This window comes from Oreochromis aureus, linkage group 1 (assembly GCF_013358895.1).
Source record: "Oreochromis aureus strain Israel breed Guangdong linkage group 1, ZZ_aureus, whole genome shotgun sequence".
NCBI classification, from domain to species: Eukaryota; Metazoa; Chordata; class Actinopteri; order Cichliformes; family Cichlidae; genus Oreochromis; species Oreochromis aureus.
This window is the reverse complement of record NC_052942.1, coordinates 15,875,736-15,890,139: the sequence shown is the minus strand read 5'-3', so window position 1 is coordinate 15,890,139 and position 14,404 is coordinate 15,875,736. Positions and strand designations below refer to the sequence as shown.

General features: G+C 40.2%; 1 protein-coding gene across 1 annotated transcript in view; it reads right to left on the bottom strand.

Annotated features, from left to right (window-relative positions):
- Positions 1-1,218: 1,218 nt before the first annotated feature.
- Positions 1,219-14,404, bottom strand: part of pla2r1 (phospholipase A2 receptor 1) — a 31,283-nt gene continuing 18,097 nt past the window's right edge. The window contains exons 19-30 of the mRNA XM_031728939.2: positions 13,801-13,901; positions 13,580-13,716; positions 10,766-10,883; positions 10,514-10,653; positions 9,420-9,561; positions 8,999-9,234; positions 6,339-6,531; positions 6,079-6,213; positions 4,999-5,121; positions 4,747-4,923; positions 2,350-2,385; positions 1,219-2,117 (exon numbers count right to left, since the gene is read on the bottom strand). Coding sequence (XP_031584799.1) covers positions 1,900-2,117; positions 2,350-2,385; positions 4,747-4,923; positions 4,999-5,121; positions 6,079-6,213; positions 6,339-6,531; positions 8,999-9,234; positions 9,420-9,561; positions 10,514-10,653; positions 10,766-10,883; positions 13,580-13,716; positions 13,801-13,901 — 1,756 coding nt within the window. The 3' untranslated portion in view covers positions 1,219-1,899. The remainder of the gene's footprint in view (positions 2,118-2,349; positions 2,386-4,746; positions 4,924-4,998; positions 5,122-6,078; positions 6,214-6,338; positions 6,532-8,998; positions 9,235-9,419; positions 9,562-10,513; positions 10,654-10,765; positions 10,884-13,579; positions 13,717-13,800; positions 13,902-14,404) is intronic.

The window sequence follows — 14,404 nt, the reverse complement described above, 5'->3', positions numbered from 1 at the left end:
TTACAAATTTAAATACTGAGCCAAAAATCTAATATTTTTAAATTACGATATTGTCCAAAAAACAAACAAAAAAAAAACCCTAAAGAAAAAAAAAGGTGACATAGTGAAGCGCTAGATTTTAGTTTGGAAGGTGGTAACGTTCTTCTTCCGGTTTCGCCCTCGCACATCGTGAACTTTCTGGTTATTTTATGGCGTCCTCCTTTTACAATCCCCTGCCCGGAAGGATATTTTACCCGGTTTAAATGGTAAATGGTATGGCCTGTATTTATATAGCGTCTTTATGGTCCCTAAGGACCCCAAAGCGCTTTACATATCCAGTCATTCACCCATTCACGCACACATTCACACACTGGTGATGGCAAGCTACGTTGTAGCCACAGCCACCCTGGGGCGCACTGACAGAGGTTTACTTCGAACCCACTCGGTTGTTTCCCTGAACAGTCGGACTTTCAGGTGTTTTTTCATCTACTGTGAAAGTCCCGTGACAGCTAATAGCTGATCACATTTCCTTTCATTTCTGTTTATTGTCTATTGTTTCACCAGCTTCTTTTGCTTTACAAAACACACGTTACCGATAATTACTGCACACACACCGAGACCTTTGTGTGTTTTACAGAGATCAACAAAACACCGGGTGATTATTAAATTATTACTTAAAGGATACCCTGTCAGGAAAAAAAAAAAAGCCCTCACGACAATGAAGAAATTTATCAAGAGATTGTTTCAGGGTGAGATCATAAAACATAACAGATAACATTCAAGGGAAACCGATAGGTACGAATGGTTTCCTTTGATTATAAAAAAGGACAATGACCTTTATGGCCCAGTACTATAACAATAATATTATAATATTATTCCCCAGGCAGTCTAGAAGGACTCTGATCTCGTCCCTCACATCAATCTAAGTTTTTAGATTTCTTTCTGGTAAAAAAAAAAAAAACAATTAACATATAACAAAGCATATCTTTAGTATTTTACCATCCCTCTACCTTGTGGTAAAAGGACTGCTCAAAAGTGGCCAGAATTAAAAGAAACTAACTTAAGGACACAGTAGATGCCCAAAAGACAAAGCATAGTTAAATACAAGATGCACAACCTCACTGTGGTTTCTGCTGGCATCTAAGTTGGCCGTCTAAGAGGAAGTGTGGGGGTTAAGGTAATGATACAAAGAAAATAACACCAGGCAAATTGAAAGTAAGCAATAATGAAACTAACAGGAACCATTCAACCAAATTCGATTTATTAAAACACAAATAAAACTGTGCAAAATATATATCCCTCGGTGTTCTTTGCGTCAGCAGCCAGAACCAAGCAAATCCATTCAGTCCTGGTACTTATTAGGTCATGAACAACATACAGCATGTACACATGAGAGAATAAAAATTACAAAATAAGTAATACTGACAAAATACTGTACCATGTATACAGACCCATCAACAGAAGTCTGAATGAACAAAGCATCATTGTAAAGAATATTTTATCATGAATCGTACCCATGCTTGACAATGAAAGTGGCTTTTTGCCCTGAAAAGATGCCCAAGAGCATGTCTTAAATTACTCTCCTTAACACTGTTTACAAATCATAACAGAATAAATCATGGATGACATCAAATGGAACCTCTTCAAACAAGTCCAAAGCTCTTTAGCGTCCCTTCTTGGTCTGTGTGATCTCTTAGTCTGTGATCTTCAAGTGTATTTGCAAGTGTTTGGTGACCTAAATGGTGCGAGTAAATCAAAACTAGAGACGCGCTTGCTGCTTGCCGCCATCATCTCACCACTGTCCTGAGGAGTCAGCATCACAGTTTTACAGTGCCGCGCGGCATCCGTACCTGACGGTGACAAGGTGACGGAGCACGGGAGGACACCAGAGGCTTCGAGGAGGAAACAAGTCACCGTGTGCTATTCTCCCGAAGGAGGCTCCAGGTCTGCGATGAGAACGTTTCCATCTGACTCCGTAGCCTGCGAGTCCGTTTGCCTGAAATAAGCGCTGCCGAGCGTGGGGAGTCCCTGGAAACGTCCGGAGCTCCTCTTGTACAGAAACCACATTACCCCTGCCAGCAGGATAAAGATCAGCAACGCCGCCAGCACAGCAGCGGGGATGACACCGTGATGCAAACCTGAAACGCACAACAGCCGCTCTTATGTAGTCGTGCTCTAAGTTTAATGTGTGAACCTCTTATTAAATAGCTTAAACACTGCAGCAGGAATCACGGTCAGCATGTTTAACCACATCTTTAAGCTTCCAGCTGAACGCGGCCCTGCAACATCAAACTGCGTGCTCACACATGCATCACGCCTACAGAAAAACATTCAATGTTTTCAAGTTATTTAGCTTGAAATGCACTTTACCATTCAGTGGTTTCACTTCCACCTCAGTATTTCCATCTGGAAAAGAAATGCACAACTGTTTTTAACTCATCAGGTGACAATATGCAGCAAAGATCAATAAATAGGAAAAGTTTATGCTTTCAAATGTTATGTTACGGTGCAGCAACAATTACCAAAATAATCAATATGAACATTAGATTTATTTTAGGTCTCAATAATGATTTCCGACCATTTCTATAGAGCTAGATTTATAAAACAAACAGACAAACAAAGAAACCTGCGAATCCATCACACTGAACCAGTAAATACAAGTCAGGATGGATTTATGCTTTCATGTTGTTTATTCCACGGTATGACCTCAACATCCAAATGCTGCTGCAGAAATTGAGAATCATCAGACCAAGCAACATTTTTCCTATTTTCTAATGTCCAATTTTGGTGAACCCGCGCAAACTGTAGCCTGACAGGCGTGGCACCTGGTGTGGTCTTCTGCTGCTGTAACCCATTGTTGTGTTTTCACAGATGTACTTGTAACCTGTGGTTATTTGAGTTACTGTTGCCTTTTTATAAGTTTGAGCAAATCTGGCTAACCTTCTCTGACCTCTGACATCGACAGAGTTTTTCAGTAAGCAAGACTCTGTTAGTCTCATAAGAAAGGACTTGGGCCCACTATCAGCTAATGTAAATCCCCATGTAAAAAATCTTGGTTTCATTTTCGATTCTACCCTCAAGCTGGACAAACAAATAAACTCAGTTCTTCGTGGCAGTTTTTTCCGACTCAGGAGCATTTCTAAACTCAAAAATATCTTGTCATCTAAATATCTGGAAACCGTTATCCATGCCTTCATATCATCTATTTAGGCATCTGTCACTCAAGCCTGTCCCGCCTGCAACTTGTTCAAAATGCAGCCACAAGGCTCCTGAGGGGTACCAGAAAGAGAGAGTATTACTCTGATACTCGCATCTTTACACTGGCTGCCAGTTAAATATAGAATTGATTTCAAGGTTTTATTATTTGTTTTTAAAGCCCTCCAAGCTTGGCTCCAGGTTACATTTCTGATCTCTTAGCCTGGACCTACCCACTCAAACTCTGCGCTCCTCCTTCAGATGTTTTTACTGGTTCCACGCTCCCAGTTAAAATCTAGAGGTGATAAGGCTTTCTCCATTGCCGCTCCGAGACTCTGGAACAGTCTTTCCTCTTTTAAAAAATCCTCTTCCTCTTTGGAAATCTTTAAATCAAATTTAAAGACCTATCTATTTTCAAAGGCTTTTGGATCTCTTTGACACCTCATTTATTCTGTTTTAGCTATTCTGATCTTTTATCTCATTGGATGATGTATGCATGTGTATACGTACACATGTATTTTATGTTCACGTATGTGTGCTTGTGTGTGAATGTGTGTGTATGTGTACACTTTTGTATATGCATGTGCATATGTACACATACATATATATTTCTACAAACAAGTATATATAAGAGTCTGCCTGTGTGTGTGTGTATATATATATATGGATGTGTTACAATGTTTTTATCTTATCTATTTTTATTATCTTTTTATTTGATTATATTGTCCCTCTGTTCACTTTCACTTTGGCCGACACTTGATGTCTTTTTAATGTGCTATATAAATAAAGCTGACTTGACTTGACAAACCATTTTTGCCCAGAAACCTGCTGCTTGCTGGATATTTGCTCTTTTTAGGGTCATACTCGCTAAAGCCCAGATCCCAGTAGTTAGTCAGCAGTTTCTGAATTACTCAGATTACTCCATCACCAACAACCATGACACGTTTGAAGCCACTGAAGTCATCTTTCTTCCTCATTCTGATTCCCAGTTTGAACTTCAGCATGTCGACTTTCCTATATTTATCAAGTTGCTGCTCACAGTCTCTACACATGCCTTCTGTTGTAGTTTTCTATGGGAGGCACAATTTGGGTTTCCAGGCTGTTTATCTGTTTAGAATGAGCACAACCTTCTGCATAGGGTTACAGCACTTTTAACTATCCTGCCTTTCCTGTTTTGAAGTTTGACTTGTCCATGTTGAGAGCATTAAAATGAGCTGCAAACACAGGTGAGCATGGATGGATGGATTTCCAAGAGAAAGCAAAATACTTCACCAAATAGTTGCTTGCTTACTCTGCAGATTTGTGTTCAGAAGGAGCTGTTTGGCTGCTTTACTGTTTTCACCCAAAACAATGAAAACTGGCTGCCAGTCGGAAAACCAAAACACTGAGCTGAAAGACGCAGAAATAATATTTAGAGTTTGATTTAAATCTTCCTCCAGCAGAAGTGAACAAGGAGTTTACTTTTACATCTCTTATCTAATCTTCTCTGTACTCCACTTTTGTTTTAATGTCAGTTCTCTTAATTTCTTTGTGACTTAGGTGCAGATTTTGGCAGCCTCTGATTCATGTTACCTGAGATGATTTTGCAGATGAAGCCAAGCCGCTCTGTGCATGGTGTAAAGTGCCAAGTACCATCAACTACCCTGGTAGTGACACAGGAATCCTCAGTCAGCAGCTTGGGGTTTGGACCTTTGTGGGGCCAGTTGGTGTACTCCATTGGTGAACCATCTACCCAGGCCATAGAGTCAGCTAAAAGCAGATTCCTCACTTTAATGACACGACATTGTGTTTATCTGATGGTACAGAAAAGTGACTGACTCTTACTGTCAACATTGAAGTGCATCCCCAACCATAAGGTCTGGTGAAGGAACCCCGATGACCAGAGCTGCTCCATGATGAAACGGTTCTCTGTCTCGTCCTCAATGGTCAGGACATCGGAGGTGTTGACTAGTGGGTGACAGAAGCAGAAACATGACACACTCACGATAATCAGTGTTGTAAAGGAATGAGGATATGAGAAAAATATTTATTTGCTTTCTTACTAAAAGGCAGACATTTGAATTTAATCTTCATTTTTGAATGCAATATATGAGCAGATAAGCTGAGAATGCTAGCCTGACTTAGAAGAGATAGGAGATAGGAAGCAGGGTGAAACAACAACTTGGCTCTGTCCTGTTATAACTTTGAAGTTTGCAGGCAAGAAGAGACGTCTTAAGGAAATAATCGTGCAAATCAAAGAAAATATCAGACAAATAACCCGGCGCAAAAAACAAAACAAAACACAGCTTAACTTTACACTTTACTTTTTATTGCTGTGGGTGGATCTTATCTTTTTAGAGAGACAGGCTCGTTGTTTCATCCTGCTTCTGAACTTCGTGCCAAGTTCAGCTAAGCTTCATTAATCTAGGTGCTGCATGTGGTCCTACAGTGCTGTGAAAAAGTATCTCCTCCTTTTCTGATTTCTACATTTTTTGTCAAACTCATATGTTTCAGATAAACAAGCACATTTTAATATTAGAGAAAGATAACCCGAGTAAACACAAAATGCAGTTTAAAAATGATGGTTTCAGTTATTAGGGGGAAAAAGCTCTTCAGATCTATTTGTCCCTATTTGAAAAAGTAGTTTCTCTCCTTGGTGAATCATGAATGAACTGTGATTTCCCACACTTTATTTCACTAGCCACACCCAGGCCTGACTGTTGGCAGACCTGTTGAATCAAGAAATCACTTAGAAACTGTCTGACAAAGTAAAGCAGGTTAAAGAAACTCAAAAAGCAACACGTCATGCCACAATCTGAAAAAACAGCTGAGAAGCAAGGTAATTTACAGCTATCGGTCTGGAAACATTAACAGATAGCAGCTGCGTTTGTAGTGACTGTAAGGCATATCCGACGAATAGCTTACCTTTATTCCTGCAGTGCTCTCTTGACTTCTCAAAACTACGTTTCTCCGCCACGGACTCAAAGCTGTAACAACCATGTCCAAATTTCACCCATGTGGAGGGACACGCCATCACATTCGTGGTTAACGGTTTATTGCCTGCGAGGGACAGCAGGAGAAGGCGGGAAATGGGTAATTTCACACATTCTGCTGTGAACAACAGAAACCAAAAGCTGAAAAGATGCAATGTCGGGTGCACGGATTTTCACTGAAGTAGCACCGACTTGGCTTGGAGGGACTTTGGGGAACATGGCACAGGGCTCCCGGCAGCAGAGTTTCACAGTCAGCTCGCCGCCAGCCTCCATTCACGTCCATGTACACGCACTCGCCGGTCTCAAAGTCGTCATCGTCATCGGCTGCGTCCCAGTGCGTGTACACCGTGTCACTGCCATCCGACCACTGATAATTGATGCCGCTCTGTAAGGAAGCACAGTCACAAAGTGTCAGTCATGAAGCGACACTTGTGGATGTCAGTTTGTCCACACGAAACAGTTTGATTAACAAATAACTTTAAATAAGAAGCAACCAAAACATTCCTGAAATCAGTGCTGACGCTCGCGTGGAAAAACCGCCATTAGCGCTGGGTTTCTACCAGTGTGTCAGCTGTGTATTTCTTCACCCCAACACCCTTTTTATTATACATTTTACTGCATAAAACCATCTGTTATGTTAGATATATGAAAAACAGGAACTCCAGCAAGACTTGAGGAAAGTCTTGAACAACTTTAATAATTGACCAATGCGTTTCGGCTTGTGGCCTTCATCAGGGTCATGACCCTGTAAAAATGAGTAGCTGGCTTATCTTTAACATGATTAATAAAATACATATAATAGAGGAAATGAGCTCCTCACACACACTGTGTTCATTTGTCTCGACGCTCAAGATATTTTACAGTGGCTAGGAAGACTGACGGGAAAACACGTGCCCACGAGGTCTCTACATGGGCAACACGCCAACAGAAGTCTCACTAAGAAATAAGACAGTGATATCAAGTAGAGTGACGTCCTCTAGTAAACGATAATCAAATGCTTTTGCTTTAACTCCGCTAAATCCCACATACCCAGAAACGCCTAAATATTGCTTCCCTTTGTCAACAGAAGTCCACAGCCCCACCTATCAGGAGTCACCAATCAGATCCCATGACACTGAAACAGGTCCCATTAATCTGATTGTTCAGACTGTTAGCATTGTGTGAAAACTTCCTACTTTCTCAACTTCCTACTTTCTCAACTGTGTGACAGCAGTACACTCTGTCTGTCAGTCTGATCTATATATATATATATATATATATATATATATATATATATATATATATATATATATATATATATATATATATATATATATATATATATATATATATATATATATATATATATATATATATATATATATATATATATATATATATATACAAAGAAGGATATATTTTTTTTAGTTGTGTTTACATGTGTGAGGCTCATTCTGGTTGTAAACATAACGGTTTGAAAACTTTTTAATGCATTCTGCTAAAAGGTATGTAGTGTGGGTTCATGTTAAGAAGCTATTAAAGGTTGGCTTACATACACCAATGTCTTCAAGGCCAACTTAATGATTTATTTAAAACTGACAAAAAGCCTTATAAGTGTGTTTTGTGTAACATATAGAAAGTACTGCATAAAGATTTAAAATGTCATGTCACACTTGACCTCTGACCTCTCTTTAAGATCAACAGATTGATCTGAAGGACTGAAAGTGATAATGATGCTTTATGGAGCTATTTAAGACTCTTTCTTACTGACAACATAGAGGCATACAGAGAATAATGTATGGGGATTCTAAGTATCACGTTCTAGTTTGCATTTAAATATCATGTCACATTTGATCTCTGATATCACTTTTACATTTCACGTCTGCCTTTCTTTCAAGCTGATCCCAAAATGCATTATTTTTTCTGGACTACAAAGATCTTAAAGTACATTTAAAAGGAGCAAGGAAAACAAAGTGAATATATATATTTACAAAATACAAATGCTGTTTACTTAAAAGCAAATACTGTCCACTGAGTGAGCTGCCTTGGCCAAGGTTTGCACTCTGAGTGCTTCTTCTGGCGTAATGTCTTCGGTTTATTGCTTATTATTCTGTTACTGTTCAGCAATAAGGATGTGCTGTCATTTTGTGTCATCATATGTGGTTGTGCTTCGAGGCTATTACTGATTGTTTTACTCAGGATTTCATTCTCACTGTTGCTTTCACAACTTGCAACATTTTCAGCTGCATGCTTAATGATCTGTAACCTTTTAGTCTTGTCCAAAGAAGTGGACTTTTCTGCAAAAAAACAAAGTGCACAAGGACAAAGTGAGCTTTGCCGGAAAAGATAATAACATTTTTTTAAAAAACCCACCAAAAAACAACAACAATAAATTTAAGTTAATTGAAGTTAAATCTTTGAAAAAAAGAGTTTCAACTGAATGTGTTAAATCTGAAGACAGGAGCCTGGTAGAAATGCTTTTTAACAAAAAAGGTACTGCATAACTCTGAAGTCTTCACACTGAGGTTTTGCAGACATGTGACCACTAACCACGTGGCGCTAACTTGATGTGTGATGTGTGTAGGATCACGTGAAGATGACCCCAGTCATACAGGCCTAGAGACTGCTGTGTGACAATCTGGTTGCTAGGGAAAAATTTGTATTCCCCAAACAGCTGACAAAAACCTCCTCGTGACTGTGGTTTAGCCTTTAGGCTAACCAGGCGCACATAACTAAGAAAGCTGTTTAGGTAATGAAAGCAGTCTGTGTATGTCCAAAAAGAATTTGTTTAAAGATACACACAGTAATAACTCACACAAACACGCTACAGAGGTATACAGTACATAACAGATAAGAGGATAGAAGGTACATACGTCTAGACTGTAAAGTCCAATCCAGTGTGGCGCTCCCAATCTATTGACAAGGAAAGTAAGGAAAGCCTGGTGGTAGGCATCTGTAACGCTCACAAGGTCAGAATCATGGCCTTTGCACTTATTCATCGCGTCGTACCAGCTCAGGTTGCCAGTCACAACCTTGTAGTTGCGGTTCCTGTACTCAATATTTTCTGGGAGAAGGTGGTGATACGAGTGGGTGGGGCGTTTGGATGGATCTGTGACAAGAAAGCAGGGAGGAGTGTGGGGAGAACTCAGGGTTCAGCATGATGGATTAGTTCATACACAGCTAATGGATCGCTGATTAGCTTTGGCATCCATCCATCCATCCATCCATCCATCCATCCAAACCCTCAGAGCAAAAAAACAAAAACGAAAGATAAAGAACCTGTGGGAGCCTTACCTTGAGGTTTCTGACATACAAAGCCATACCCGCTCTCGCTGCACTTCTCGTCGTACCACTTTCCCGTCAGGTGGAAGTTATGGTTGTTGGACAGGACAGTACACAGAGGCTCATCAGCATATCCTTGGAGCCACGTTTCTTCCTGAGAACATAAAGAACCTGTGAGTATCCCAAAATACAAACCTACTGACAACAGTACATTTATTAGCATGTGTCACCTCTGTTCACGACAGGCTCATTTCAGGAGCAGTGAATTACTACCTCCCAGTTGACTGCCCCAGAATCACCTGATTTTCTTTAATACAATAACTTTAGTATATTTAATAAAGTCAAGCAAAATTTTAGAATTAGATGATGAAAATGTCACCACTTGAGCCCAAAAACTGCAATCAAATCAATTTTATTCATACTCCAAGTGTCTAAAGCCAAAGTAATGAGATGAAAGAATACATTTTGCACAGCTTTAGCGAATTATTCTTTTTTTCATATTCTTCTTCTGGCTGCTCCCTTTAGGGCTCGCCACAGTGGATCACCTGCCACCATCTCACTCTTTCCCCTCATCCTCCTCTTTCACACCAGCAGTTGGCATGACTTCTTTCACTACATCTATTACTCTTTTCTGTGGTTTTCCTCCTTTCCTAATGGCTGGCAGTGCCATATTCAACATCCTTTATCCGCTATCCTTCCTCTGCACATGTCCAAATCATCTCTGCCCTTCCTTCAAATCTCTGCACTTCCTGATTCACTAACTGATCTCCATCCGTCATGTCTGTCTCTCATTTTCTTCATTAGCTTCTCAAAGTATTTCTCTTTGCCTGGCCAATCAATACAAGTCCTTTTCTCCTTCCTTAGTGTCCATAATGCTCGCTACAAGGTTTTTCCCTTGCCGCCTCTCTTTGCTGTGTGCCTATCCTCAAAGCACTCCTGTCTACTTTCTTCATCACTATTTCTATCCTACTTTTTTTTTTTGCTAACCTCTTCCTTTGCATACTTTTCTATACGTCTTCATTCCACCACCAAGTCCCCTTGTTTTCTTTTTATGTCTGACAGACATATAAAGAAAGTAATAAGAAGGGCCAGTTTTTACAGCTTACATTGAGAGGGTTCTTTGGTTCTACAGGAGACCAGTTGGTGTAGCTGACTGGCCTCCCATTGGTCCATTTCATGGTGTCCTCATCTCGCAGCCCAATCCACACACCTACAGAGCTTCCCTGGAGAAACATGGTGATGAAGGCTACAGAAATGATGACATGAAAAAGAAGTGGAAATAAAGCTGTTTGTCTTCACAGGCAGTGATTGTGCAGCGAATCATTGACGCATGGTTGTGCAGTTCACTTAGACTCTACCTTGTTCAATCTCATCTTCTATGGCAACTAGCGAGCCTTGAAAAGAAGAGCAGATGGACTGGGCATCTTTCCAACTCTTTCCCTCCTTTGGACTGGTAGGGAGGTGAAGCAGGAGACACTGCCAACACACACACACACACACACACACACACACACACACACACACACACACACACACACACACACACACAAAACATGAATGTAAATCAGTATTCCCAGATCACTGACAGGACTGTTGTTTGGAGTGTGCAGGACTCACAGATACAGAAGTCAAAGCATGTAGGAGGGAGGAGGTAATGTAACCACAATGTTACTGGTTAACAAAAAGGGAAAGTTTCAGCAACAAGAGCTCTGCTTCTTGATTCAATTTGAGAGAAATATGGTCGCGTTACACGAGGAAACGACAGCGTCTCTGTTCGCAGAGCTCGAAAACGCACTCAGATGTATTTTGAAAGCAGTTAAGGTTTCTCTGACTAAGGAGTTCAAGCCCCATTAACTATGAACCAAAAGGTTGAGTCTCATTGTTATTATCGTGTTTCTCTCCCTTCTCGTACTGTGCAAAAGTCTTAAGCCACCTCTTGTTTTTTTTTTAGTTTTTGAGGAAAGTAGGAAATAAGTGCAGCAATTTTTTTTAATGCACAAACATACATGGAATTATAGTATATAGGGCAAAAAAATAAGACAGACAACAATTAGATGGCATTAGATGTTGGATCAAACTCCAACGCTACTTTTCTGCCTTCATAATTCCATTAATTTTGACAACATTCTCAACATCCCTGTCTGAAATCCAGTCCCAAACCATCACAGAGTCTCCACCGTGTTTTACAGATGCTACCTGACCTTCTGTGTAAACACTGATGATGATTTGAACCAAAAAATCCAAATTTGGATTCACTTCATCAGTCCAGTTCTTGTGTAATTTGGCACACCTCAGCCTTTTCTCCATGTTTCCCTTCCTTAGGAACGGCTTCTTGACAGCCACCCTTCCACTGATAACATTTCTGCTGAAGCTTCAGTGAACAGCAGATCGATCAACTGAAGGGCCAGATACATCTCTCAGGTCCTGTGTCAAGTCTTTGCCAGATTTTTTCCTATTTCATTTATTTCAAAATTATGGTTTCGATGACGCAAAAAAATCCACAATTTAAACAATCATTCATTGCTTCATGTGAGCATGTGCTGGTTCTTGTGAGGTTGATGCAGCTTGAGTGCTGTCAGCGGGAGGGCTGCTCTAAACTTAACAACATAACAGTCCAGAAACAGTGAATGGAAACACAAACATCCTGCTTTAAACCCAAAGGCAGCTGGGAATTTAGAGGAAGCGCAGACAGTAAAATGAGCCACTTTTGTGCAGTTTGCTCTACGTAATAATAATGTGTTAGCAGTGTCGAGTAGTGTGCAATACACAGATTGTCAACAGATGCAAACATTTAATTTCCTACACACCTAACACAGTTTATTAATAAGATATACTGTACATATTACTTAACAGTGAACAGTTACAGATTGCTGAGGTGACTGAACTGGCAGGTTGCCCGGTTCCTCTGTGATTAGGGCGGTGACAGCTGGTTTGCTTTGAGAGGCAGTAACTGCCAAAGCAGATGATTTACTGAAAAGAGCGACTATTATTTCCTGCCTTTCATGTTCACTGTAGCAGTTTTTACTCGGTGTTCGAGGGTGTTTAGGCTACTTGTGGGAAAAACTTGCACACATTTGGTTTTGGTCATCCCTGCCAGCACCTGCGAGCTCTTCTAGTAAACCAAATGCATTTGTAGAGAAGTGCCCAGAACGCAGCTGCAGGTCTTTGGGAAGTTATCTTGCGAGTATTCACCTTCTCACCTTTGTGAAAAGGGGAAAGCTGTGAAAGGCCATGGGTGTCAAACATTAGGCCCGGGGCTCAGAATCGGTCATTACTCCAACCCAGCCCACTGGACATCTTTGGAAAATGTGAAGGAGGAAAAAGATTTTGGACATTTAACTGTATTTTCCTAAATCTATAATCTAATATAATCTATCTACAATAGAAATTTCTGTTTTTTTACAATGTGTCCACAGTACAATAAATACATAAAATAGAAAAATGTTTTGTGAATTAACAAAAACTTCCAGCTTTATAATAACAGAACAGTCTGGGCAATGAGCTACCAGAATTTTTTCTGTAATTTTAAATATTTATTTTTAAGAATTGAAGCCCTGACAGTCATGCTGACAGATTGCTTTGGTTGCTTTTTTAAACATGTGGTTAAACTGTTGAAATTGCACTTCTTTTTCTTATACTGAGCTATTGCAGGGATTAAATATGCAGCTAAAGTTATTTATACTGACAGAAAGGGGATTTTTACTGGTCCGGCCCACTTAAGATCATAGTCCGCTGTGTGTGGTCCCTCATATAAATGGCTCTGACATCCTCGCATTAGGCAATCACTGTGTGCAAGTTTGATTCAGTTCTGACCAACATGAGGAGCAGCAATTGACCGTGGCATAAACTCATCTGGTGGGATAAACTAAAGCGGGATAAACTGAAAATTACAATGTTGCACGTGAAGATATAATGTATTTTAGGTATGACATAGCACAAAAGTATTATAGATATATATCTGAAATTTTAGTTGCTGACAACAGCATTAATAAAAGCTTACATATGCACACATTACAAACTGCTGCTATTAAAGATATGCCAACTTAACAAAAAGCTGCAGTGTCCTTGCACGAATCACCAGATTAGGAGACTTACCACAGACTAATGCAAATGTCTCATTATCTGTATTTGAATGTATGCGTGCGTGTGTGTGAACAAATGTTTATCTGAACCTTGTGTCCGAAGTACAGCCATTTCTCCGGGCATCCTCCAATGTAGTGCGGTTCCCGGGGGGTCTCCACCACAGACACAGTTTCTCTCTTGCACACGTATCCATGGAGATCACTGCATCTGCTCTTTGTCCACTTCCCTGCAACATATGGAGCAGGTCTCAGCGCTGGCATAGGGTAATACACGCGAACGAGGGCGTGCGTTTCCACGTGCACGCTCTTACCTGATGAAGAAGACATGGTGACACACGACCTTCCCTGAAGATCATCGCCAACAGCCACTTCATCAAATTTCTGAAAATCTATTGCAGTCTTGTCACTCCACCTGCCAAATGAATAAATAAATAAAAATATTTTTAATGAGGACTGTTACACTCCTGAGTGTTCTCACCTTAATAACCCCATCTTTCATTGGCGCTAACCTCCACCTTATTACCTGTGACTGACAGGGTTTCACTGCTGCTGTTTTCGTACTTAATATGCTTGGCTTTAGGGCTAACAGTAATAACTGCTGGCCAATAAGTAAATGCAGTCATGCTCATACAAGTTAACTGGAGTAGATTTGCCCATTACAAACTGTGCTGTGAGCCACCGTACCTCAAACGCCTGAAGCTGCAGCTCTGAGCCTTGATATCGGTCATGTTTCCATGTAAATATTGCACAAATTTGAACCCAAAATTGGAAAAACAAAATGCAGTATTGATGTACGAACACTGATTTTCGGCACATCAAAACATCAACTTAAAGAGATGATGTTGGTACTGATGGAAACATGTTCTTTATGTTACTGTCTCCTCATGAAACCACACAGATGATTTCACTGCAGCT